The sequence below is a fragment of the Microcaecilia unicolor genome, chromosome 9 (assembly GCF_901765095.1).
Source record: "Microcaecilia unicolor chromosome 9, aMicUni1.1, whole genome shotgun sequence".
NCBI classification, from domain to species: Eukaryota; Metazoa; Chordata; class Amphibia; order Gymnophiona; family Siphonopidae; genus Microcaecilia; species Microcaecilia unicolor.
Window position 1 is genome coordinate 118,030,828 of NC_044039.1, and position 27,532 is coordinate 118,058,359.

The 27,532-nt window shown below is 43.0% G+C and overlaps 1 protein-coding gene across 2 annotated transcripts in view; it reads right to left on the bottom strand.

Annotated features, from left to right (window-relative positions):
* SPTB (spectrin beta, erythrocytic) overlaps positions 1–27,532 on the bottom strand; it is a 239,980-nt gene that overhangs the window by 63,997 nt on the left and 148,451 nt on the right. For both annotated transcript variants that reach the window (XM_030214005.1, XM_030214006.1), the window contains exons 17-22: positions 17,947–18,149; positions 11,023–11,113; positions 10,782–10,928; positions 8,823–9,086; positions 5,661–5,876; positions 3,080–3,169 (exon numbers count right to left, since the gene is read on the bottom strand). In XM_030214005.1, the coding sequence (XP_030069865.1) occupies positions 3,080–3,169; positions 5,661–5,876; positions 8,823–9,086; positions 10,782–10,928; positions 11,023–11,113; positions 17,947–18,149 (1,011 nt within the window). The remainder of the gene's footprint in view (positions 1–3,079; positions 3,170–5,660; positions 5,877–8,822; positions 9,087–10,781; positions 10,929–11,022; positions 11,114–17,946; positions 18,150–27,532) is intronic.

The following is a 27,532-nucleotide window of genomic DNA, read 5'->3' on the forward strand; positions in this document are numbered from 1 at the left end:
TGGAAAGGAAGCCCTGGAAACGGAGTTAAGAGGACAGATAGCAGCAGAATCAGATACTGGGCCAGCATGATCAGAAAAAGAATGTCACCAGACAACAAAGGTAGAAAAAAAATCATTTTATTTTCACTTTAGTGTTTGGAATATGTCCACTTTGAGAATTTACATCTGCTATCTTATTTTGCAATGTATAGCAATTTGTTTCTAAGAATATTGCTGACAATTCCTGTCAGTGTGGCAAGTGGTGAGCGATCATTTTCACGGGGGGGGGGGGGGGGCCGCCGCCGCCGCCGCCAACTGATAGTCTGCAGGGGGGGCGCCAACTGATAGGCTGCAGGGGAGCGCCAGAGACCCTAGGCACGGCCCTGTTATGAGGCTTAGGAAAAGGGCCCCATATTGAGTTTAAGACACACCCCTGGAATGCTTCTTATTCCTCCCTTGTCAATCCACCTAACCTTTGGCCAGATGTTGAGAAAGCTATGTGTTGACTGGCTCAACGTTTTTAGCCATAACTAACTACATAAATCCTTTTGACTATAGACCTCTCTCTATATAAATATTAACTGGTTATATGTTATTACTAGGGATTGGTTGTCGTTACAATGACAAATCCCATGTTGTTGTAGGTCATTAAAACCTGAAAATGATGTTTGCCATAATCTGCTAATCTATAAAGCGTGTATAATGGGGAAGAAATGCATTTTAGTCAATTGGATACATTTGGAATCTCCGTCGTTTTGGCAATGGCACAACAGGTGGCATGTGCTGCTGCTATTGGAGTTGAGAGATTCATACTACAAACCTAAAACACAGCGTAAATTCTACCTAGTATGGGAACCGTATATTAATACTCTGGCCCCTAGGGCCCAAAGTTCCATTCTAATTCAGCTGAGCCTGGACCCAGCGAAGATAACTAAGGGTCTTGGTTAATGAAGAGGTCAATCTCCATGGGCTATTGGAGACATGCTGCTGCCTGGAATGGGGGGGACAAGGGAGGGGGGAGGTAAGGGGGGGAGAATATTAGGGGTGCAAGGAGGGGTAGAGAGGGGGGACTGCGGGAGGGGATATAGAGGTTCGGGTAGGGGAGGATAAGTTGGGAGTTAATGGGGGGAAATGTGATGACTAATACTTCTGTCATGATTGTAGGTTGCTCATTAGTTCATGTCGTATTCTGGGAAAAAAATTTGCATTGTTTGTGCTGTGTCATCAATAAAATTGTTAAAAAGTAAAACCTGAAAATGAACAGAATAAGCAAGAAAATTTGTGGCTTTCATTTGCTGATAATAGTGCGCCCTCTGCACTATTTGGAAAGGGCACACTTTCTGCTATCAGGAAAGGAATGCACACTCAACAATTTTGCTCCTGAGAAAATAGCCAACAAAAAGGATCAAAATGAGCATTCCTAGAAATGACACAGCAAATGACGTGAAATGAAAGTTTTCTGGCTCCCTATCCCTAGTTTTACTACTACTACTACACCACTTCTACAGCACTATCAGACATACATAATGTTGCAAAGATATACATAAGAAACAGTTCCTGCTGAATTAAGCCCTTTCGCAGTCCTAGATTTATCTGGTCTGAATATGGTCTCTAGCTGGATAACCTACAGTTCCACCCAAGCTCCGCCCATGAACTGCCTGCCCTGTCCAGATAGTGCTGGAAATATTCATATCAGAGGAAATATTCAGTGGCACTATCCAGTTAATGCCACTAAACAAGGAAGTTATCAATGCAGGCTGCTGTTAAAACGTGCTATTTTACTGTTAACCTCAGTTATTAGTAACTACATCTCATTGTATAAAATGGGACCCGTGGTAAAATAACACATCTTAATGGTAGTCAATGCTGAGAACGTCTCCCCTTAGTGTGAAGAGTTTCAGTCTCTGGGAACTGTAGTTGATATTGTGATGTCATAATGTCTCATTCCACCAATGCCTAAGAGCCAGCCTCATCTGTGATGTCACAATGGCTTGATTGCCCTATACTTGGCTCACTTTTATTACATATAGCAGTGATTTTGATTTCTAGAGATTTTTTTCTTTTTTCTTTAATCAAGGAGGGAAGTTATCAAAGTGGGCAACCATGAAGAAGTGCTATTTTACTGTTAATCCCAGTCAGGAGCAGACCGACCATTAGGCCACCTGAGGCAGGGGCCTCAGGCGGTATTCTTCAGGGAGCGGCATCTCCCCACGTTTTGGGGAGCGGCATCTCCCCCTTCCTTCCTCCACTCCGTTCATGGCATTTACCTGTTTCATTACGTTCCAAACCCGGCAGTAGCAGTGATTCCCATACGCTGCCCTGCCGCTGGCACCTGCCCCTTCCCTTTACTGCGGCCACCCCTCTGATGTAACTTCCTGTTTCATCAGAGGCTCAGGCAGCTGAAGTAAAGGAAAAAGGTGGTTGCCAGCGGCAGGGCAGCGTATGAGAATCACTGCTGCTGCTGGGTTTGAAACACGGGGGGGTGGGGGGGGGGTGAGGGGAGGCAGCATCTTAGCTCCGCCTCAGGTGGTATCTTACCTTGGGCCAGCACTGTTCTCAGTTATTAGTAACTAGGTCTCATTGTATAAAATGGGACCTATGCTCAAATAGCATGAGTTTGTGGTAAAATAAAATATCTTAACACTAGCCCACACTGATAACTATACCCTTAAATATACCTCTCTTATCTTGTGGGACTTATTACCCACCTAGTCCCTTAAAAAGGTTAAAAGCAGAGTAACAAAAAGAATTACTGGTACATAGCCAGGAATAACAGTATAATATAGTTATCACTAAAATGAAGAGAAAATCCTATTACATAAATTTAGGAAATAACTGTGATGTCACCAGCTTTTGAAAATGAAAATAACATATAGAACAGCAGATCTCATTAGGATATGTACATTTGAATATTAGTCCCTTTTCCATTTTCTTTATAGCAACAGCACTCACCAATACCCCAGTCAAGAAGCAATATCATATTATTTCTTAAACTGTTTAAGCAGTACATAAAATATATAGTACATCTGCTTATCTACAGTAGTAAAAAAAAAAAGAAATTACAGGTAAAACTCCAAAAAACAGAACAATATTGACTAACCTGATTCTTTTTCATAAGTAACTGTACAGTTTGAAGATTATTTCCATAGTCTGTAGATTCAGCTAGAGGCAATCTTTCCTGCACCCACAACTGAACATGAAACAAAACAATGTTAAAACAAGTCGAGCCAGCTGCTGCATTACATACACCATATTTCAAAATAACGGGACCACTTTTATTTTTCTCTATAACAATTAAATGGCTGGGTATACAATAATTAAATCTGGCCTGCAAATAGGTCTATGATGGAGCTGTAAAATGATCATACAGTAAATACAGTTACTTTGAAACATCTCATGAGTAAATATTCAACCCAATATTCAACCAGCGACAGGCTGTCCTTTGACTGTCCGCTGCTGGCGTTAAACCCGGATATTCAATGCTAGGCCATTTCTGGCAACTGGCATTGAATATCTGGTATTGATTTGGCCAATAAACACCTAGTTAAGCCAATATTCAGCAACTGATTGGTTATGTTAAAGCGGCTAACTATACAGTCTGATTTAATCAATAATCTGGCACTGATTTAAAGTAAGGCTCGGCATCCTAATGAATTTCAGGTGCCATCTTGAAGAAATGAAGACTATTCCTGCTATGAGTTCTATGAAAATGTCTTAAAAGAAATTTTGATTTTTGTATTTTATTCAATAATAATAAAAAAAATTCTTCTAGTTTCCCCTGAAGAAGCCACTCAGGTGGTGAAACTTGGATCCGAGTTGGGATTTTTGTTATTGAAGGACTGAATAATTGAAAAAAGAAAAATACAACCAGGTCTATCAGAACACAGGCTTTGTAATGATAGTCACGGTGAACATCGACAAGAAGTGAAAATTAGTCTCTGTGATATAGAGACTTAGAAGAGCAAGGTAAGTTCATCTTATTTTCTTTATCTATATGTACCAGACTGCAAAGTTTTGATTACAAAGCCTAATGTGCGATGATAGACACTAGTGGCCCTATGATGTGGTATATTCACATATAAGCTGATCGTGTTAGGTTTCTACATTTTTAAATAAGGTAATAGGTTTAAAAAACTACAAAATCTGGTTTGGAACTATTAGAGTGAAATGTATACCAAATAAAAGTGGTGCTGGCAGCGAGCGGGAGCAGCATCGCCGAGCAGGAAAGAGTAGAGTCCCTTACTGCCCCAAAGAGGCCACTAGACCACCAAGACACAATAAGGTACGGGAGGGGAGGATACCCTTAGGCCCACCAGTGCCAGTACCAGCACCAGCCTCAACCTGACAGCCAGCCTGCCCGTTTGCCCGCAAACCCGGAAAAAACAGGCATGCTGGAAAAACCCACCAGGACGTCCCGCATTGTCCTCAAAAAGAGGACACGTCTGGGTAAAACCGGACATATGGTAACCCTATACAGAGGAGAGGATCTTGAGGGGATCCGGGGCTTAATCATTTGGCCACTTGTGAATCTTTGGCAGAGGGGGTCTGATAGAATTGAGAAGTATCCTTGGAAGGGGGGGGGGGGGTCTTTGTTGAATGGAGGGAAACCCTAGGAGAACTCTTCTATTTTGTGCAGCTCCAGCCTCTTAAAGATGACCCCTAGGAGCATCAGGTTATATGTTAGTGGTTTGATGATCCTGGGGCAGGAAAATAAACGCATTATTTTTTCTGGAATAACACAGCTTGCGAAATTCAACAGAAACTGTGTTGTTCAGTTTACATAACAATGAGGTGTTTTGCATGAGGTGTTTTGCATGCATTTGCATACTTTGCATGTCATTATTATGTAACCTGTGGTGAAATAACACACAATTTTGCTGTTTTACATATGTTAAGAAGCAAAAATTGTGCAGAATTCCTTCAATACATGTTAGGAATTACCCCCCCCCCCCCCCCCAAATAACACTTTGATTAGTCTTATATTTTCAGAGCCATAAGCCATGGAAAATATGGGCACCTCATGAGCATTTTAAATCATAAGATGTTTTGTGACATTTATGGATGCATAATATGACAAAGCATTATGTATAATATATGATGAAAGCATCTGACTGGCTGATGCCCTCATCATTAGGTACAATTATTCCAATTTCATCCAACTGCCAAACCAGTATTCCAAAACAGTATGTTTAGGCATAAAAGCGTAAGGAGAAATAAATGTGTGGCAAAAATATGAGTCATGTTTATAATATTATATTTCACAATTTTTACGCTACCCATACTGGTGGAAATACTGCATATTATTTACAAGTGGTCTTTGTACCAATTTTGAAAAGAAAAATGCAGACCAGCTTTCACTCTGAAAATTGTCCACGGTACAGAGTGAGAATGCTAGCAACTAATTTTTATTAGTAGAATTTTGCCCCAAAATTATGCACACAGATTTGAACACATAATCTATGTGAGTAGTTTTCTCCTTATCCTTCTCATGCCCACTGTAATGCTTCTTCTTAATGCAGCTAATATTCCGTGGGTTCGATGCATGAACATCAGCCATAGAGAGGGTGAGCAATTTTCAAACAGGTCATGTAAGTGAGTAAAATGTTTTCTACTTAACAAATTTGCTTTGAAAATTGCCCTTTTCAAGATTGCAATAAATTTAAAATAAAAATTTTGCTCACAGTTTCATCTTCCAAATCTCTGTAAAACTGGTACAATGCTTTGGTTGATTGCAGTTTATTTCTTCTGTCTCTTAAAGACTCCTGAACTTGTACAAATCTTTCAATATTTGGTTCTTTGCTATCAACCACGTCCGCACCCTCTTTTGTGAGAGGAGGAGCTTGAGACAACAGCTCTTCCATTTCTCTCTTCCGTACACACACTTGATCCTCCATTCTCTGCAAATACATCGGTCACCTTAAATGTTATTGAGCATAAATGAAAGAAATGTAACTGACGTACTTTTCTTTAAAATAACATCCTAGAATCTAGAACAGCTTGGGATCTAGGACCTGCATCTTAGGTCCAGGAAAAGAAATCTTAGGACTTACAACAGATGCTATATGATCTAAAAGTTTCAGGGGTTCTTTTACTAAGGTGCACTCAAAAAAATGGCCTGCGGTAGTGTAGACGCATGTTTTGGGCGCATGCAGAATTATTTTTTAGCGCACCTACAAAAAATGCCTTTTTTATACCGAAAATGGACATGCTGCAAAATGAAACAGATGCGCATAGCGGACACATGCCAAAATTGAAATTATTGCAAGGGCCAAGCGGTAACCTGGCAGTAACTCCAATTTGGTGCACATTGGGCATGCGTAGGTGCCTACATGGCTTAGTAAAAGGGCCCCTGAGTGGAGGAGTAGCCTAGTGGTTAGTGCAGTGGACCTTGATCCTGGGGAACTGAGCTCAATTCCCACTGCAGCTCCTTGTGACTCTAGGCAAGTCACTTAACCCTCCATTGCCCCTGGTACAAAATAAGTACAGTGATACCTCAGTTTTCATCGATAATCCGTCCGAAAACAATCGGCGAAATCCAAAACCGACGAAAACCGAGGCAAAGACTAATGTAAAGAATAAATGAACATTTAACATGGAATTGTTTGGCTAGACGAGAAGCAACGCCACACTGAACAGGAGAACGCGTGGTTCGCCCTTTGTTTTTGCAAAATTAGCCATGAGGTCACGTGGGCACGCCGACGAAATCCGAGACAAATGTTTTGCAAAAAAATTGACGAAAACCGAAAACGACGATAACCGAAGTCAACGAAAACCGAGGTATTACTGTACCTGAATATACGTAAACCACTTTGAATGTAGTTGCAAAAACCTCAAAAAGGCGGTATATCAAGTCCCATTTCCCTTTCCCTCAGTACTTAGAATAGATATGTAAAAACAACACTGTTAAAGTGCTACTTGCATGAAATGATGTGTGACACAGTAAAAAGGCCTTGTATGCTTCCATAGCAGTACTACAGTTCATTTCAGACAGTCGACCAGATGCTTCTATTGATTACATTTAAGATTTATTACTTTATATTATTTTTGTATCAGGGCCACAAGCACATGTCAGTGACATCACAACTGGCTACTGGAATTAGAAACAAAAAGCAATGAATTTCCTGCAGACTTGTCACTTTTTTTGACATTCTTCAACTTACAACTCTATTAATGGTCATCTGAGATCCCATTTTATTATTCTAAGAATGGTCATACTGGTCTTCTTTATGTTATTCTGCTTGTTTTGGCTTCAGGGGCTCCTTACAAAGAAAAGGGGATCTCAAAAAGCTCCATTTAAGGTCATGGATTTGATATACCGCCTTTCTGCGTATAATCAGTTTTAAACTTTGAAACTTCACTTAACATTGTCCTACAAGAAAAATTTTTAATTGCATAGATTCCCAGAAAGCATACTTTTTTCCCTTGAATGGTGATAATGCATTTGCAAGGACATTTTAAGAAAAAGCTTGCTCCCAAAGCCACCTCTCTAGACTTTAGATTTAAAAAAGCCTTACGTCTAAGTTCAGTGGCATTTATTATATGCAGGTAAATTCTCTGTCCCTAGTGAGCTCACAATCTATATAATTGTACCTCAGTCACAGGGGGAATCAAACCTAGCTCCCCATTTCTGAAACTATGGAGCTTATTTTTGAAAGAGAAAAACATCTATAAAGTGGCATAAAGCAGCATTTGGACGTTTTTCTCACAAAAACGTCCAAATTGATATTTTTGAAACCAATTTTTAGAAGTTTTCCTATGAAGTCCGTCAGAAGTGCGTTCAAAACACAAGAGGGTGTGTTAAGGGTGGGATTTGGGTTTTCCTAAGACTTGGACATTTTTCAGCCATAATGGAGCAAAACAAAACCGTCCAGGACAAAACTAAGAAATTTTGAGCTAGACCTGTTTTTATAACGAATAAGGCACAAAAGGTTGTCCTAAATGACCAAATGACCACTGGAGGGAATCAGGGGTGACCCCCTCAATACCCCCCCAGTGGTCACTGACCCCCTCCCACCCCCCTCAAATGTGAATAAAAATATGACTTACCAGCCTCTATGGCAGCCTCAGATGTTAGAGCCAGGTCTATTAGAGCAGTATGTTCAATTGTAAAGCGCTGCGTACGACTGGTAGCGCTATAGAAGTGATTTATAGTAGTAGTAGTAGTAGTAGTATGCAGGTCCCTGGAGTAGTGTAGTGGTCAGTGCAGTACACCATGGAGTGGGGGACTCAGCTCCTTATCTCCCTCTACCTGTCACATTTGTGGGGGAAGCTGAGCCCTCCAAAATGCACCAGAAACCCACTGTACCCTTCACACATAAGGGCTATTGTACTGGTGTGCAGTTGTGGGCAGTGGTTTTGGGGGGCTCAGCAGACAAGATAAGGGAGCAATGGTGAGATGTGTACCTGGGAGCATGTTTTTGAAGTCCACTGCAGTGCCCCCTAGGGTGCCCCATTTATCTCCTGGGTTGTCTGGGGGACCAGGCTACTAAAAATGCTGGTCCATCCTACATCCCAATGGATTGATTTTCTATGCTTTTCTTCTATGCTTCTATGCTTTTTTTTCTCAAAAAATGGACCAAAAAACAAAATGTCCAAAGCACAAAACCTTGTTAGAAACAGTATTTTCAAAAACAAAAGATAGACGTTTTTCTTTTTTGAAAATGACCTTCTTTCTTATTCAGATTATGGACATTTTTTGCAAAATGTGCAAAATCAGACTTAGACATTATACCGAAAATGCCCCTCCACATAGAGTATATGTTTACAGCCAATCTGCAGAGCATATACAAAAGAACCCCATTATGATGCTCATGTCTTATAAGGATTTTATCTATCTTGCTTACCTTATGCTTATTCAGAAGTAGATTGACACTTGTCAGATCTTTTCCGTAGTCATCGGATGCCAGTTGTAGCTCTAGTTCATGTATCCACTTGTGGAGATCGGAGTAGCTTTGTGAATACAGCTCTGACCGGTTAGCATCAAATAACTTCTGGGCTTTATCATTAGTTGTGGACTCCAATTCATTCCAGAGTCGGTGGAGTTCAGACAGTCTCTCCTCAATAGTTGGTTTAAACTTTGGTTTTTGCTGTGCTAACTGTTTCCCTTCCTTGTAATAAGATAGAAACAAAGTTCAATGGGATATGTGATAGAGAATGACATGGGGGACAAAGTTTGTCCCAGACCCCACGGGCTCTGTCCCCTTCTTTGCCCCATCCCCGTGGGCTCTTTCTCCGTCCACACCCCATCCCCACAGGCCCCGTCTCTGTCCCCGCCCTGTGAGCTCAGTCCTCATCTGCTGAAGCCTCGAACACATACAAAAAGGAACAATATCCTGTAAAACTGTTGTTTAAAAATTACAAATAGAAAACAATAATAACAATGAGAAACTATAATAACTCCATCACCACCACCACCCTCTACCCATCCAACCCCAACAATAGCTGACTTCTACTACTTCAAGGAATCCTAATTCAGTCTGTTAACATGTCCAGGGTTACAACCTGTTCTGCATGCCCTAGCAGGGGAGAAATATGCCCTATGAAGCACTGTTATGATTTTGTAATTTGTGGATGAATAATAAATCATCAACAATCTCAGGATTCAGTTCAGTTCTCCTGCAATAGAAAATGTCTTCTCAGAAGATGTACTGCTAACAGAAATGCACAGGATTCCCCGTGCAAATTTTGCCAGTTGTGGCCAAAACTGTTGCTTGTTTTTCCAAAAAATAAAACACTATTGTCTGTATCACTCAAACATAAATAACTGTCCAATTCATTAACAACCTTCAAAGTAGAGAATGACACGGGGCTCTGTACCCATCCCTGCCCCATCCCCATAGACTCTTGGGAGGGGCTAGGCGGGTCATGTTATGTCAGAATTATATAAAGAAAATATGCATGTACTTTTCTATATAAAGAAGGTGCATTGAAGATGACTTATTGTAGGTGCCCTTTAAAAGAATTGGCTTCCATGTGATCCATATCACTCCATAAACAATGATTTAAAATAATTAATGCTGTGGTGTTGAGATTAAATAGGACCTACACCTTAAGTCAACAACTGGCCTTGTATTCATGGAATTGGAAGAACATATCAAAAAGCAGCTTTTCCTTATCAAAATTCAAGTCAAATTCTTAAGGAACCAACAAGTGAGCTCATGGAAATGACTTCCATATTAATATGGAAACTGGATGAAAAGACTATGAATTTCACGCTGTAACTCTTCTTCCTCTGGGCTGGAATTGTCAGTCTTACTCATGTCTTGTTATCTACTCATCTACCTTACACTGTGGGGTGAATTCTATAAATCATGCCTAAACAATTGACACACAAAAAACTTAAGTACTATTCCATAAGCCGTGCCTAAAGTTAGGCTGGTTTATAGAATAGCGCTTAAGTCCCAGAGGCCATGCATAAATTTAGGTACGTCCATTTGTACCAACAAAGATGTGGTGCAAATGCCCCTACCTAAATTTACAAGCAGAACTCACTTATTCTACAATTGCGCATGTAACCTAAAACCACGCCTATGATCTGCCCTGAACCACCCATAATCCTCCCATTTCCATGCCTTTTTGGGGATACATAAAATTTAGGCATGGATCATGTGCCTATTTTTATGCACATACATCTTAACTGATTCAAATTAGCACCAATAATTGCTTGTTAAAAAGCCAATTATAGGCACCAATTGGCTCATTATTCAATTAAATTGTGAATGCGATTTTTGGTAAATTTATAGGGGGTGTATCTATAAGTAATGATGTGTGGAACACTAAGACTAATCCCTGTAATGATTTACCTTGTCAACAGTGTCCAGCCATCCCTTGTTAGATGCAAGTTCTGCCATAAAAGCCTGATGTTTCAGCCATTTACTGTGGAGGTTACGAGCTTCATCATAGGACTTATCCTGAGCTGTCAACATTTTTTCATTGATCCAGAATGTGAGCTGCAAAGTAAAAAGGATTTAAAGAACATTTAGTAATTGCACTACAAAGCTTCCCCTCACACTCTGTTGCACGCTTTCTGATAGTATATTTTACCTCTTGGCAGTTTTGCAAGAAGTTCTGTAGGTCTCGGTTGTCCTTGAGCAATATCGACACCTCTTTTGATTTTCCAGCATTTGTTGTATATCTAGACAGACAAAACATGCTCATAGTAGAGCGAGCAATTCTTGCAAAACTTTCATGATGTTATCCTCAGTTACTTACAGTAACTAGCAGTAACGTGAATGATAATTAGAATACAGCATTGTCAGTAGTCATGGTGGTCATACTAACACTAGTTTTAAAGCATCCTGTTACATAAGTAATGCCACACTGGGAAAAGACCAAGGGTCCATCGAGCCCAGCATCCTGTCCACGACTGCGGCCAATCCAGGCCAAGGGCACCTGGCAAGCTTCCCAAACGTACAAACATTCTATACATGTTATTCTTGGAATTGTGGATTTTTCCCAAGTCCATCTAGTAGTGGTTTATGGACTTGTTCTTTAGGAAACCGTCTAACCCCTTTTTAAACTCTGCCAAGCCAACCACCTTCACCACGTTCTCCGGCAACGAATTCCAGAGTTTAATTACGCGTTGGGTGAAGAAACATTTTCTCCGATTTGTTTTAAATTTACTACACTGTAGTTTCATCGCATGCTCCCTAGTCCTAGTATTTTTGGAAAGCGTGAACAGACGCTTCACATCCACCCGTTCCACTCCACTCATTATTTTATATACCTCTATCATGTCTCCCCTCAGCCATCTCTTCTCCAAGCTGAAAAGCCCTAGCCCTAACTTTTACTCTCTCTTTTAAATATCTCTTGAGAATCCATTGCTTTTAAAAAAACGTATAGAGATGCTTACCAAAATGTGTACTAAATATAGTACAGTAATACCGAAATATCAAAGAAAGTATCAGCACAGAATATAATATAAAGCAAGAAGGTCGAAATAAGAATGTCTAAATATTGCTTATCTGCCATGTTGATGCGATGGTTCAGCGGGGATTCACTACTCTATATGACAGCACGCTATTCAAGGTTACGAGAATCTTAAGAAACTTCAAACACTCCAACACACAGCAATTAGGATGCTAGGGAGGGGCTGCTAAGTGTGAACATGTCACTCCATTTTACATATAAGATCATTGGTTTCTGGTATTTTATAGAAAACAGTTTAAGGTGATGGTATTAACTCATAGGGCAGTTTCTGAAAAAGTACCTATAATGCTTGCTACTTTAGTATGACAATATCAACCAACAAGGTCATTGCGTTCACAGGATAAAATGCTTTTAGAGGTTCCCCGGTTAAAGAAACATGTTTGAGGTCCACAAGGAAAGGCACTTTTTTTTTATTTAGCACCAGTCCTGTGGAACATTCTGCCACAATTGTTACAGGAAGTTCAGTCTCTGGTGCATTTTAAATGTTTGTTAAAAGCTTACTATTTTATGTTAGTATTTGAGTTGGGTCTGTATGTATGGCATTGACTGGTCTACCATGATTGAGTCTGTCCTATTTTAAATGGCGTTCCTTTTCGTGTTTGTCTGTACACCGCTGGGATCTTGCTATTGTAAGTTAAGCGGTATAGAAATTTTAATAAATTTAGTCTGCAAACTAGGATCCATATGTAGTCTAATGCAAGTTCTCCTGCATCTTGGTATCCGCATCAATTATGTAGACATTATCCCCATCATTCTATAAAGTTGCACGGCCAACTTAATGCTCAGTACGCACAGTTGCACACCCAAGTTTTGGAATAATATCAGTTATACAGGTAACATAACTGAATAATTAGATGCTAATTAGCCTTAACAGCCTATTTTTGATGCTAATTGGCACTAATTAGCAGTTATGCACATAATAGCCTTTAGTTGGTATTCTACAAAATGTGCACACAGTTTCTATAGTGCATAACTGCAAGAAGGCGTGGACCTGGGTTCTGTTCCCTCTAAGCTGAGCAGGAGTCCTCCAAATGCATTGCTGCCAGTAGGAGGTGGTGCTTCAATATTCTGTTTTCTATCACTAGGGACAGACAGGTTTCCTGGAGTGCTGCAGAACTTGCCTGTCTTTCACCAGTACAAAACAAAAAAAACAAAAAGGCACACAACTGCTTACAAAACAGTAGATAAAAAACAACAAAGCAGCCATTTAGCTAGTGTAAGTGCTCATGCATAAGTTAGGCACATAACTGTGGACATGCTACTATTCTATAAAGATAATTGTGCACACACTTGCCGATACAGAATTCATGCTCAGCGCACATCATCTTGGTGCCCAACTTTAGGTGAACTATAGATAATATTTCCCGAAGGGGGTAATTCTGTAATGAAGGTACTAACAATTCTGTACAGTGTATGCATGGCTTATGTAAATGTTTCAATCAGCAACAGCAAAGAGGTGATGATCTGCAACCAGAAGAAATAATAAATAGAAAAGCAAACCAAAAACAGTGAAGTGCTATACAGACAAGTTATAGCTATTAGGGGAATGTTTGTCCTGTATCCCCTATAGGTATGTGGTCCCTTTCGGTACTTATTCACACTGCTACAAGAACTGCATGATGTAAACCCTTTTGACACTTTTTATGTATTTTAATGACATTAAGTTTGTTAATTATTTTAATGTTTTATTGATCTTTTTTTCACACTGTTTACTGTATGGTGAAATGATTTATATTCCAAGATTTGTCTGTTTTATCACTGTTGTGTGATTTGGATTTTTTCTATTATTATCATTTTTAATGGTTTAGATTATTTAGACTAATATTAATTATTACATTTGCTTGTTTGTTAGTATCTGCCCCTGATGCAGCCTAAGGGCGAAACGTGGCCACATTGGGTATTTGAGTTAATAAATCTGCATAGTGTTTCACTGTTTTTGGTCTGCTTTTCTACTTATTATTACATACATGTTGACAATACTAGAATATGCATGCACACGTGTGCATATATACCAGAATTCCACCCAAGTGTTGTTCTGTAAATATGCATTTCTTGCGTAGTGTGTATTTCACAATTGGGCGCATGCATTTCCAGCACATAGGTATGACACTTACACTAGCTCAGTGGCATAAGTGCAAACACATACATATGCCACTTATGCTAGGATTATATAAAGAGAAGCAGGTGCCTATCTTTTTGCTTTTGTTTTAGGAAATTATTGAAATCTTATCTGTTCTTGAAGTACTTACCGGAATAATCTGTTTTGTATATCTACTTTGAATTTTACACAATTTTCTCTACTCTTCCTGATTGGTGAATCAAGTTACTCTTTTGTTTTCCCACTTTGAACCTAATTATTAGGGATATATATAGCATGTTATAGAACCTTTAACTTAAGCTTTAAGGGACTGATACCACCACAAGGAGTGGAGGAGTGGTTAGAGCACTGGTCTTGCAATCTAGAGGTGGCTGGTTCAAATCCCACTACTGCTTCTTGTGATCTTGGGCAAGTTACTTAACCCTCCATTGCCTCAGGTACAGACTTAGATTGTGAGCCCTCCTGGGACAGAGAAATATCCAGTATACCTGAATGTAAAAGTGCTCATATTCAGCATGAGATAGCTGGTAATTTCCACTGAACATTAGCAGCTAACGGGCTATGTCGCGCAACTTAGCCAGCTATGTGTGAATATTCAGCACTAAACTGGCTAAGTTGAGCAGATCAGATAGGCCGCTTAAATAGCAGGCCTATCTTTAACTGCTATTAACTTAACCAGCTATCACTGAATGTTTGCTTAGTCAGTGAAGGGGTCCTTTTACTAAGGTGCACCGAAAAGTGGCCAGTGTTGGTGTAGACACATATATTGGACACGCGCAGGTTCATTTTTCAGTGCACCTGCAAAAAAGGCCGAAAATGGCCATGCGACAAAATGAAAATTGGTGCACATCCATTTTGGGCCTGAGACTTTACAGCCACCCACTGACTTAGCGGTAAGGTCTCACGCGTTAACTGGGTGGTAATCATCAGTGCACGTAAAATGCTGATTACCGCCTGGTTAATGCCGCGCGCTGAAAAATTTCCGGCGTGCCTATTGGACACGCGCACAAAATGTAATTACTACCTGGGCCATGCAGTAGCCGGGTGGTAGTTCCAAATTGGTGCACATTGTGCACGCATAGGAGCCCACGCGGCTTAGTATAAGGGCCCCTAAGTTACCGAGGCCAAAACTGAAATCAGATATTCAAAGCTGGTCACTGGATTCAGCCCAGTATTGAATATCCAGGGTGAGTGCTGGCAGCGGCAGCAAACCACGCTGCCTGCCGCCAGCTGAACATTGAGGGTAATGAGTAGAATACCAGCATTGTCATGCATACTTGTCACTTAAATGTAGCTGGCTCCTTACAGAATGACCCCCATGAACAGCAATTCTATAACAGGATGCCTAGAAATAGGTGCCCAGAAAGCGCCTGATAGCAGCCTATTCTCTGAAGCACTGCTTCTCAACCCAGTCCTTGGGGTACACCTAGCCAGTCAGGTTTTGGGGATATCCACTGTGAACATGCATGAAATACATCTGAATACACTGGAGGAAATTCCTGTAAATCTGTCTCATGCATATTTATTGTGGGTATCCCAAAAACCCAACTGGCTGGGCAGTGACGATCCTATGTCGGCTGCCACCCGGGGCAGATCGACGATGCACACCCCCCCCCCCCCCGGGTGCAGCACAACCCCCCCTCCTGGCGCAATGACCCCCCCCCCCCGGGTGCATTGTTGGCTGCTGGGAGAGGGAGCAGGGAACCAGCGGAGCTGACAGACGCGCGGCTGCTCTCTACACCCCTCCAGCGGCGTGCACCCGGGGTGGACCGCCCCCACCGCCCCGCCTTTGGTACGCTGCTGTGGCTGGGCGTGCCCCCGAAGACTGAAAATTCTTTTATGTACCAGTCAGATAAGTTTTGGCAGTTAAAATTGTGTGCACAAATTGGGGTGCACATGCAATTTAATTGAATAACGAGCCAATTAGCACTGATGATTGGGTTCTACTAATTATTAGCACTAATTGTCATTCATTGAAATTTATGTGCGTATTTTTAGTCATAGGGACTCACCTGTGAATTTTACATGCAGCTCCAAAAAGGGGGCATGGCCACAGAAGGGTCATGGGCGGATCAGGGGCATTCCTACAACTTATGCGTGCTGTTATAGAATAAGGGGGATCCGTGTCTAATTTAGACACGAGGATTTACACTAAATGGACTTGGGAAAAATCCACAATTCCAGGAATAACATGTATAGAATGTTTGTACATTTGGGAAGCTTGCCAGGTGCCCTTGGCCTGGATTGGCTGCTGTCGTGGACAGGATGCTGGGCTCGATGGACCCTTGGTCTTTTCCCAGTGTGGCATTACTTATGTACTTATGTACAACAGGGTTTACTTGCTGTAAATCCTCACATCTAAAGTTAGGCACCAATCCCGGCGCTAAGTGTGTTCTATAAACAGCACCTAACTTTCAATGCCGCCTATAGAATGGCGGTTAGTGCATTACTTTTTCTGCACCATTTATAGAATTTAGTCCATAATGAATGTAAATGGCACTAATCTAGCTAAGCACTATATCTTCCATGGTGTGTACTCTGCAGGTGTACACATATGCCAAGTTTGGGAGCAGTGTGGGCAGGGTGCAAAGTTATATGCGTAGATTGTAAAATACTATAATCTATGGGGTCAATGTTCAAAGTGATTTAAACAGCTAGAAATAACTCCTGGCTGTTGAAATTGCTTGTCCGGGGCAAACTGGACATATTTAACAGCACCTAACTGGACAGTGCCACTGAAAATATCCGGTTACTGCCTGAGCCAAACCCGGCTACTCTGTGGGTGTTCCAGTGGCGGAGTCAACACTTAGCAAGTTAAGTACTAATATTCAGCACTTAACCAACTAGGAAAACTGAATAAATAGAACTGCATAAAGCACAGTCCTATTTTTAAGTGCTTCATCTAAGCCACTTAAGTACTTAATATTGCTAGGTTTGATCCAGCTACGTATGCGTAGATAGTCAATGCCAGTGACTGAACATGGCTCAGCATTGAATATCTGGACATAAACCTGGATTAGAGGAGTGGCCTAATGGTTAGTGTAGTGGGCTTTGAGCCTGGCAACCTGAGTTCAATTCCTGCTGCAGCTCCTTGTGACCTTGGGCAAGTCAGTTAACCCTCCATTGTTCCAGGTACAAAAATTTAGATTGTGACCCTCTAGGGACAGAGAAAGTACCTGCATATAATGTGTACAGAGCTGACTACGTCTAATAGTGCTATAGAAATGATTAGTAATAATAATAAATCAGGTGGCAGATAAAAAAGCCACAGACCACTGTCAAATGAATATCTACCCCTATGTTTGTGCTTTCACAGTCTAGGTATAAGCATTTCCACCAGCTCTCTGGCAAGTGTTTAGTGCCTGCGCCTAAAATATAGGACATCTTTTACAATAGGCTCCAAACAGGCACATTTTGGGGGCCCTGTTTACTAAGCCGCGCTAACGCTAAAGACACCCATATATTCCTATGGATGTCTGTAGCGTTAGCGCACTAAAAACGCTAGCGTACCTTAGTAAACAGGGCCCTTGGTGTGAAAAAAAACAGGGAACGCTGTTATTGAATGACCTTTTAAATGGCAATTCTTATGTTCTTGTGTATTAAACCTACAAATCTGTCTTTACATGGAAGAGTTTGGGACCAAGCCCATGGTTGAAACTCAAGGTCAAATTTCTTGTCCGATGGATCATCTGGGGTCAGACATTCACAGTGCGTAAGGATTGAACCCTAGGGAGGAAAAGAAAATGGCTCTCACTGATGATCTTGCCAGCCAGAGTAGCAGCCCTGAAGGTACATCTTGAAGGAAGAGTTCTCTCCAGTCCTCCTGGCCAACAAATATACATGTGCCATCTAGATAAGCTATCTGGAGTGATAAAATCTAATAAAGAAGGAAACAAGAATATATAAAGAAAGAAATTTGATTGTCTAATGATAAAAATTACCTCTTTTCAATGGCATCAGCTTTTTCCTTAATTTTATCTGAGTACATATTTTTTGCAGCAATGAGTTTATTTCCACTTTCAATCGTCCCATTGATTTTCTCTTCATTCGCTTCCATGGATGCTAGGAAGTTCTCGTGTTTCCTGATGCCAGCTTCTGAAGCTTCCAAAGTGTTAGGAAGTTCAACATGAACAATGGTGTAGTCCTATGGAAATAAAAAGGAGACATGTCAAGGAAATACTCCTAATATCATCTAAATATGGTGGATACATTAAATGTCCTTTTGGAAGAGATGGTGGCAACACAAACAGAGACAAAATTCAAGAAGCATGGGATAAGTACTCAAGATAGTTATAATAAAGAAGTGTGAGGAAGTCATCAAAGATCAACTAGGCTCTATGGCTCTTAAGCAGAAATGAAGTCAGGCAGACTAATATGGTGCACTTCCAAAGAGGTTTGGACATGTTCTGGAGGAAGCCATTGCATATCACTGTGGATCAGCTATGAGAAATAGATCTACTTTAAGGGGTCTACTAGGTATTTGTGACCTGGACTGACTCCTGTCAGGGACAGGATGTTGAGCTTGATGGACTTTAGTCTGATTCAGAATACTATCTTATGTTCTTAAGTTGACAACCTTGATTACCACCATATCCTCCGGTTCTCTGTTTTTATGTTGTTCTCCTCCTGCCAACTCGGCCTGGGGATTTCCAATGTAGTACAGGGACTGAGAAGGAAGGGGCCAGGATGTTATATCAGGAGGAAGTTGTGAGTGAAAAGGATGGATCAGTAAGTAGAGAAAGGCCCAGCAACATTAGAATCACTCTTTATCAGGAGGTGACTTGAAGATGGTAGGGTGGGATTGGGGTTATTCTTTCATTAGAAATGTTTCGAAGGTGGTATGGGTCAGAGTCAGACCCTTTTTTTAGGGAGTGGATCAGAGATATTCTTATATGTGGAGGGGACTGAAGTTGGAATTTGGGAGGGGTAGGATCAAGAACATTCTTTTATGAAGGAGGGGAATACAAAGTTGGGAGAGAAGGAGGGATTGGAACATTTTTTATCAGAGGGGAGGGAAAAAAGGTAGTAGAGGAAGGGCCAGTAAGGTGAAAGGAAGGAGGTCCATGGAACTACCTTCCCTGCACTTAACTGAGAATATGCCAATTTCAGCATACTATTAGTTAACTACATCCCTGTAGAAGGTGATAAATTTACCCAGGCAATCTACCCTTGTGAATTTTCCACAAATTGGTAAATACTTTGGTCATAAGTTACTAGGCATCCAACTATTTAGAATACAGATCTATGTTAAATTTAACATGCCAGAATTATTTTTATTGTGGCCTTATCTGCAGGGGGCTACCGCATACAGTAGTCCCCTTATACAAAGCATATTTTAGCATATACATTTAGGACTGGATTCAGTAAATGGCACTCACAATTTGGTGCCGAAAAAAAATTGGCGCTAAGCACAATTCTATAAAGGACCTGCATCCTTTATAGAATCACGCTTAGCATCGATTTCCATGCCTAACCTGCTGAAACTTGGTGTAAAGTTAGAAGTTCAGCGCACATTGTTACAGAATACGCTTAGCGACTTGTGCACCTGAATTCTAATCAGTGCCAATTAGTGATCACTATTGCTTGTTAACTGCTGTTATGAGCACTCAGCTTGTTAAGTTATGTACACTGTTATAGAATTCGCACCAATTTCAGCGCTGATCTCTGGGTGCGCTATATAGAATCCGAGGTGAGTGGGTGTATTCTACAACAACGCACATTGATTTTAGAAATGCCCATGAACCGCCCATCATAACCATGCCCACTTTTCAACTGTGCGACTTACAATTTACACACATCGCATTACGCTTAGCAAGTAGTGCGCATAAAGTCTAATTAATGCCAACTAGTGCTGATAATTGCTTGTTAACATCCAATTATCAGTGCTGATTGGCTTGATAAATAATGAAGTTATGCACATTGTAATGGAATACGCTTTGATTTCTATATGGAAATCAAGGCGCGATATTGAATCCTGGGGAAAGTGACCAGAACACTCGTAGTTTTATATGATCCACCTGTAGGCATATGCAGGGGCAGAGATTGGGTGGATCATGGGTGGATTATGTGCATCATTTATAAAAAGAATGTGTCCATGCCTATTTTGTACACAAACGTTTATGCCAGCTCCTGAGTGGGCTACTACTCAATAGTCCTAACTTTATGCACCAAGTTAACTGGGCATCGGTCTGAATATTGGTTGGTACCTGGTTAACTTTTGGGTTGGAGGACATACCCAGATATTCAGTCCCAGGACCCACGTATGCCAAGGCACTGAGTATCCAGTGTTAGTTCAGCCCGTGGGCTGAATATCGGGTGCCAACATTCTTGGAAATTACACTCCTTTAGGCATGTACCATTGTATTGATCTACAATGGATTCATCTTTTGGCTTATGTTAAGATTGGTATAAAATAATATTTATGTTGTGCTGGGCTGACATTTGAAGCTGTGCAAATAGCTCTTTGTGTTTTAAGAATCAGCCATAAAGTATGTAATTTAAAGTGGGAGAAAAATGAATGAGCAAGTTTCACTAGCTCCTGCCAAAGCAATCACTATTAATGGGATGTATTTTTAGCAGGTGATTACATCTGTAGTCTGCTGCAGGGGTAACATTACTATGGAGCGGCATTTTAAAAAATGTGATACCTGACTCTTCCTCCCCCTCTCCCTCTTTAAGTTCCCCCTAATTCTACTAACCATACATGTATCTATACCCACCATAATATCACTTGTATCATTCATAATGTCTTTGTTCAGACCAGAACTGGCTAACGCCGTTAACGGTTAACATGTAAGCCACATTGAGCCTGCAAAATGGTGGGAAATGTGGGATACAAATGTAAACAAACAAAAAAGCAACACTGTGCCTTCAAGACTGAGACAACAGGAGTGTTTATTAGTGAATAACCCGACACGGGCCGTGTTTCGGCGTAAAATAACGCCTGCCTCAGGGGTCAGGTTTTGGGCATAAATTATGTGAAGTGTATCCAATGCCCCCGAGATTGACGGAGAGAAACTTTGGAGCCAAGAGAGCCTGTCACAATGGACAGTAGCGATACAAAAGAAACCACCTGTTTTAGTCTCCTGTTTTTGCCCCCCTAAAAATGTTTTACACGCTTTAGGATTTACACCATTCACCTTGTTGTGCATGGCAATCATGCGGTAATCATTTTTTTTCTATTTATTTTTAGGAGGAAATGTGGCATGGGTGGAAAGTGGGCTTAAAAGCATTAACCAACTGGTTATTACCATGCACTAACTGGTTAACATGGACTAAATGTGGGAGCCCTCAATTTTTCCTATATAGGAGGAGGTAAGGGCTCCTGTGATAATTTTTTTTTCAGTGGCCATGTGCTAATGTTAACATTAGCCCATGGCCAAAAAATGAAATTATAAAAAAGACCAAATTTACAGCCATGCTAGAAATGGGCTTTGCATGTGGGAAAGTTCAGCTTTAGGATGCATTGCATTACATTAACATTTGTACCCACAAATACCTCAAGAGTTCAGTGTGGCTTACAAGATATGAAAACACTGACAGCAAAAATGAGCAAACACAACACAGCGATGACTTGCTCACTATTTCGAAACCAAATAACTACCCTTAGAAAAGAATCCTGGATGGCGGCAGAGACCTGGAAACCTACATGGACGAACTAATCAGAAATGATGAGCAGAGGTGGAGGCAGAGCATGGACCTCATTCACAAACCCAGGACACAAAACACATCATCAAATACTAACAAAATTCACCAAAGCTCACTGTACACTGGACATTTGCCACAACTCTCTACTAAAAAAAGCACTCACAAAGTACATCAAACAACTCACATATATAGCAGCTATGCTATCAGAGGCAATTCCCCAAAATGAAAGGCAATATCATTCTGACACTAATATCTAAAAATGTGAAATTAAGCAAAAGCGATATCAAAAGCTATAAACCAATAGCATCCATACTGCCATAGCCAAATTCATGAAAGGAACAGTCACCAAGCAACTCATGGAACATCTGACCAAAGTTCTCAATACTCCACAGCTCCCAATCAGGCTTCAGACAGCACCGAAATGGCTTAACAACACTCACTGCCAACATTAGGAAAAGAAATTAGCAGGGAAGAAGATCCTACTCCTACAATTTGACATTTCGTGGCATTCGACATGGTTAGACCATCAAATCCTATACAACTTCTGGATGAGATCGGAGTAGGAGAAACAGTCCTCAAATGATTTGAAGCTTCCCGACCACCAGGTTGTATCAAATTAAAATGATGACACCATTGGCCAAATTGTTACATAGACTAGGCATAAACCCATTCATCTATATCAATGATGTGTCCATATGCATACCCTTTGACAATGAATTGAACGACATAATGGATAGAATCACTACAGGATTAAACACAATGGAAGCATGGGCCTCAGCATTCAAGCTAAACAGAGACAAAGCGTAATTCCTAGTCATAACAGTCCCTTACAACCACACCACTTACCCCAACATCACCATAGAAGGAACTTCTTATCCCCTCTCAGAAAACCTGAAGTTTCTGGGAGTTGTCATTGATCAGAAACTCACATTCCAACCCCAAACCACAAATGTGATATTCAAGATGTTCCAAGCGATGTGGAAACTGAGGAGGATCAGGAACTATTTCCCCAGAACAGTGCTCTGCAAGCTAGTCCAAGCAACAATACTCACAAACTTAGACTACTGCAATGGACTGACTACATGTTGGATGCAAAGTACAAATCCTGAAAAGGCTGCAAACGGCCCAGAACACAGCTGCAAGACTAAGTTTTGGGACACCACACTATGACAGAGCCAGGCCACTACTCCAGCCTTACACTGGCTCTTGATCAAAGAATGAAAGCGAATGCTACATTCCTGTAGAAGGTATTCTCCGAGGACAGCAGGCTAATTGTTCTCACTGATGGGTGACGTCCACGGCAGCCCCTCCAATAGGAATCTTCATTAGCAAAGGCCTTTGCTAGCCCTCACGCGCCCATGCGCACCGCGCATGCGCGACCGTCTTCCCGCCCGAACCGGCTCGTGTTCGTCAGTCCCGTATATAGCAAGACAAAGACAAGGGAAGACACAACTCCAAAGGGGAGGCGGGCGGGTATGTGAGAACAATTAGCCTGCTGTCCTCAGAGAATACCTTCTACAGGTATGTAGCATTCGCTTTCTCCGAGGACAAGCAGGCTGCTTGTTCTCACTGATGGGGTATCCCTAGCCCCCAGGCTCACTCAAAACAACAAACATGGTCAATTGGGCCTTGCAACGGCGAGGACATAACTGAGATTGACCTAACAATTTATCCAACTAACTGAGAGTGTAGCCTGGAAAAGAATAAAAATGGGCCTAGGAGTTGGATTCTAAACCCCGAACAGATTCTGAAGCACTGACTGCCCGAACCGACTGTCGCGTCGGGTATCCTGCTGCAGGCAGTAATGAGATGTGAATGTGTGGACAGATGACCACATCGCAGCCTTGCAAATCTCTTCAATAGTGGCTGACTTCAAGTGGGCTACCGACGCTGCCATGGCTCTAACATTATGAGCCGTGACATGACCCTCAAGAGCCAGCCCAGCCTGGGCGTAAGTGAAGGAAATGCAATCTGCTAGCCAATTGGAAATGGTGCGTTTCCCCACAGCCACTCCCCTCCTGTTGGGATCAAAAGAAACAAACAATTGGGCGGACTGTCTGTTGGGCTGTGTCCGCTCCAGATAGAAGGCCAATGCTCTTTTGCAGTCCAATGTGTGCAGCTGACGTTCAGCAGGGCAGGAATGAGGACGGGGAAAGAATGTTGGCAAGACAATTGACTGGTTCAGATGGAACTCCGACACTACCTTCGGCAAGAACTTAGGGTGAGTGCGGAGACTACTCTATTATGATGAAATCTGGTGTAAGGGGCCTGGGCTACCAGGGCCTGAAGCTCACTGACTCTACGAGCTGAAGTAACTGCCACCAAGAAAATGACCTTCCAGGTCAAGTACTTCAGATGGCAGGAGTTCAGTGGCTCAAAAGGAGGTTTCATCAGCTGGGTGAGAACGACATTGAGATCCCATGACACTGTAGGAGGTTTGAGGGGGCTTTGACAAAAGCAAACCTCTCATGAAGCGAACAACTAAAGGCTGTCCTGAGATCGGCTTACCTTCCACACGGTAATGGGTATGCACTGATTGCGCTAAGGTGAACCCCTTACAGAGTTGGTCTTGAGACCAGACTCAGACAAGTGCAGAAGGTATTCAAGCAGGGTCTGTGTAGGACAAGAGCGAGGATCTAGGGCCTTGCTGTCACACCAGACGGCAAACCTCCTCCACAGAAAGAAGTAACTCCTCTTAGTGGAATCTTTCCAAGGAAGCAAGCAAGATGCGGGAGAAACCCTCTGACAGACCCAAAGAGGCAAAGTCTACGCTCTCAACATCCAGGCCGTGAGAGCCAGAGACTGGAGGTTGGGATGCAGAAGCGCCCCTTCGTCCTGTGTGATGAGGGTCGGAAAACACTCCAATCTCCACGGTTCTTCGGAGGACAACTCCAGAAGAAGAGGGAACCAGATCTGACGCGGCCAAAAAGGAGCAATCAGAATCATGGTGCCTCGGTCTTGCTTGAGTTTCAACAAAGTCTTCCCCACCAGAGGTATGGGAGGATAAGCATACAATAGGCCCTCCCCCCAATCCAGGAGGAAGGCATCCAATGCCAGTCGGCCGTGGGCCTGAAGTCTGGAACAGAACTGAGGGACCTTGTGGTTGGCTCGAGATGCAAAGAGATCTACCAAGGGGGTGCCCCACACCTGGAAGATCCGGCGCACTACTCTGGAGTCGAGCGACCACTCATGAGGTTGCATAATCCTGCTCAACCTGTCGGCCAGACTGTTGTTTACGCCTGCCAGATATGTGGCTTGGAGCAACATGCCGTAACGGTGAGCCCACAGCCACATGCTGACGGCTTCCTGACACAGGGGGCGAGATCCGGTGCCCCCCTGCTTGTTGATGTAATACATGGCAACCTGGTTATCTGTCTGAATTTGGACAATTTGGTGGGACAGCCGATCTCTGAAAGCCTTCAGAGCGTTCCAGACCGCTAGTAACTCCAGGAGATTGATCTGCAGACCATGTTCCTGGAGGGACCAGCTTCCCTGGGTGTGAAGCCCATCGACATGAGCTCCCCACCCCAGAAGAGACGCATCCGTAGTCAGCACTTTTTGTGGCTGAGGAATTTGGAAAGGGCGTCCCAGAGTCAAATTGGACCAAATCGTCCACCAATACAGGGATTTGAGAAAACTCGTGGACAGGTAGATCACGTCCTCTAGATCCCCAGCAGCCTGAAACCACTGGGAAGCTAGGGTCCATTGAGCAGATCGCATGTGAAGATGAGCCATGGGAGTCACATGAACTGTGGAGGCCATGTGGCCCAGCAATCTCAACATCTGCCGAGCTGTGATCTGCTGGGACGCTCGTACCCGGGAGACGAGGGACAGCAGATTGTTGGCCCTTGTCTCCGGAAGATAGGCACGAGCCATCCGAGAATCCAGCAGAGCTCCTATGAATTCGAGTCTCTGTACTGGGAGAAGATGGGACTTTGGATAATTTATCACAAACCCCAGTAGCTCCAGGAGTCGAATAGTCATCTGCATGGACTGTAGAGCTCCTGCTTCGGAATTGTTCTTCACCAGCCAATCGTCGAGATAAGGGAACACGTGCACTCCCAGCCTGCGAAGCGCTGCTGCTACTACAGCCAGGCACTTCGTGAACACCCTGGGCGCAGAGGCGAGCCCAAAGGGTAGCACACAGTACTGGAAGTGACGTGTACCCAGACGAAATTGCAGATACTGCTTGTGAGCTGGCAATATCGGGATGTGCGTGTAGGCATCCTTCAAGTCCAGAGAGCATAGCCAATCCTTTTCCTGAATCATGGGAAGAAGGGTGTCCAGGGAAACATCCTGAACTTTGCCTTGACCAGATATTTGTTCAGGGTCCTTAGGTCTAGGATGGGACGCATCCCCCCTGTTTTCTTTTCCACAAGGAAGTACCTGGAATAGAATTCCAGCCCTTCTTGCCCGGATGGCACGGGCTCGACCGCATTGGTGCTGAGAAGGGCGGAGAGTTCCTCTGCAAGTACCTGCTTGTGCTGGAAGCTGTAGGACTGAGCTCCCGGTGGGCAATTTGGAGGCTTCGAGGCCAAATTGAGGGTGTACCCTTGCCGGACTATTTGAAGAACCCAACGGTCGGAGGTTATAAGAGGCCACCTTTGGTGAAAAACTTTCAACCTTCCCCCGACCGGCAGATCGCCCGGCACGGACACGTTGATGTCGGCTATGCTCTGCTGGAGCCAGTCAAAAGCTCGTCCCCTGCTTTTGCTGGGAGCCGTGGGGCCTTGCTGAGGCGCACGCTGCTGATGAAAGAGCGAGCGCGCTGGGGCTTAGCCTGGGCCGCAGGCTGGCGAGAGGGAGGATTGTACCTACGCTTACAAGAAGAGTAGGGAACAGCCCTCCTTCCCCCATAAAAACGTCTACCTGATGAGGTAGATGCTGAAGGCTGCCGGTGGGAGAATTTGTCGAAAGCGTTATCCCGCTGGTGGAGCTGTTCTACCACCTGTTCGAACTTTTCTCCAAAAATGTTGTCCGCTCGGCAAGGGGAGTCCGCAATCCGCTGCTGAATCCTATTCTCCAGGTCGGAGGCACGCAGCCATGAGAGTCTGCGCATCACCACACCTTGAGCAGCGGCCCTGGACGCAACATCAAAGGTATCATATACTCCTCTGGCCAGGAATTTTCTGCACGCCTTCAGCTGCCTGACCACCTCCCGAAACGGCTTGGCTTGCTCAGAAGGGAGCTTGTCCACCAAGTCCGCCAACTGTCGCACATTGTTCCGCATATGGATGCTCGTGTAGAGCTGGTAGGACTGAATCTTGGCCACGAGCATAGAGGAATGATAGGCCTTCCTCCCAAGGGAGTCTAAGGTTCTGGAGTCTCTGCCCGGGGGCGCCGAAGCATGCTCTCTAGAACTCTTAGCCTTCTTTAGGGCCAGATCCACCACACCAGAGTCGTGAGGCAACTGAGTGCGCATCAGCTCTGGGTCCCCATGGATCCGATACTGGGATTCGATCTTCTTGGGAATGTGGGGATTAGTTAATGGCTTGGTCCAGTTCGCCAGCTATGTCTTTTTTAGGACATGATGCATGGGTACTGTGGATGCTTCCTTAGGTGGAGAAGGATAGTCCAAGAGCTCAAACATCTCAGCCCTGGGCTCATCTTCCACGACCACCGGGAAGGGGATGGCCGTAGACATCTCCCGGACAAAGGCCGCGAAAGACAGACTCTCGGGAGGAGAAAGCTGCCTTTCAGGGGAGGGAGTGGGGTCAGAAGGAAGACCATCAGACTCCTCGTCAGAGAAATATCTGATGTCCTCCTCCTCCTCCTCCCACGAGGCCTCACCATCGGTATCAGACACAAGTTCACGAACCTGCGTCTGAAGCCGTGCCCGACTCGACTCCGTGGAAACACGGCCACGGTAGGAGCGTCGGA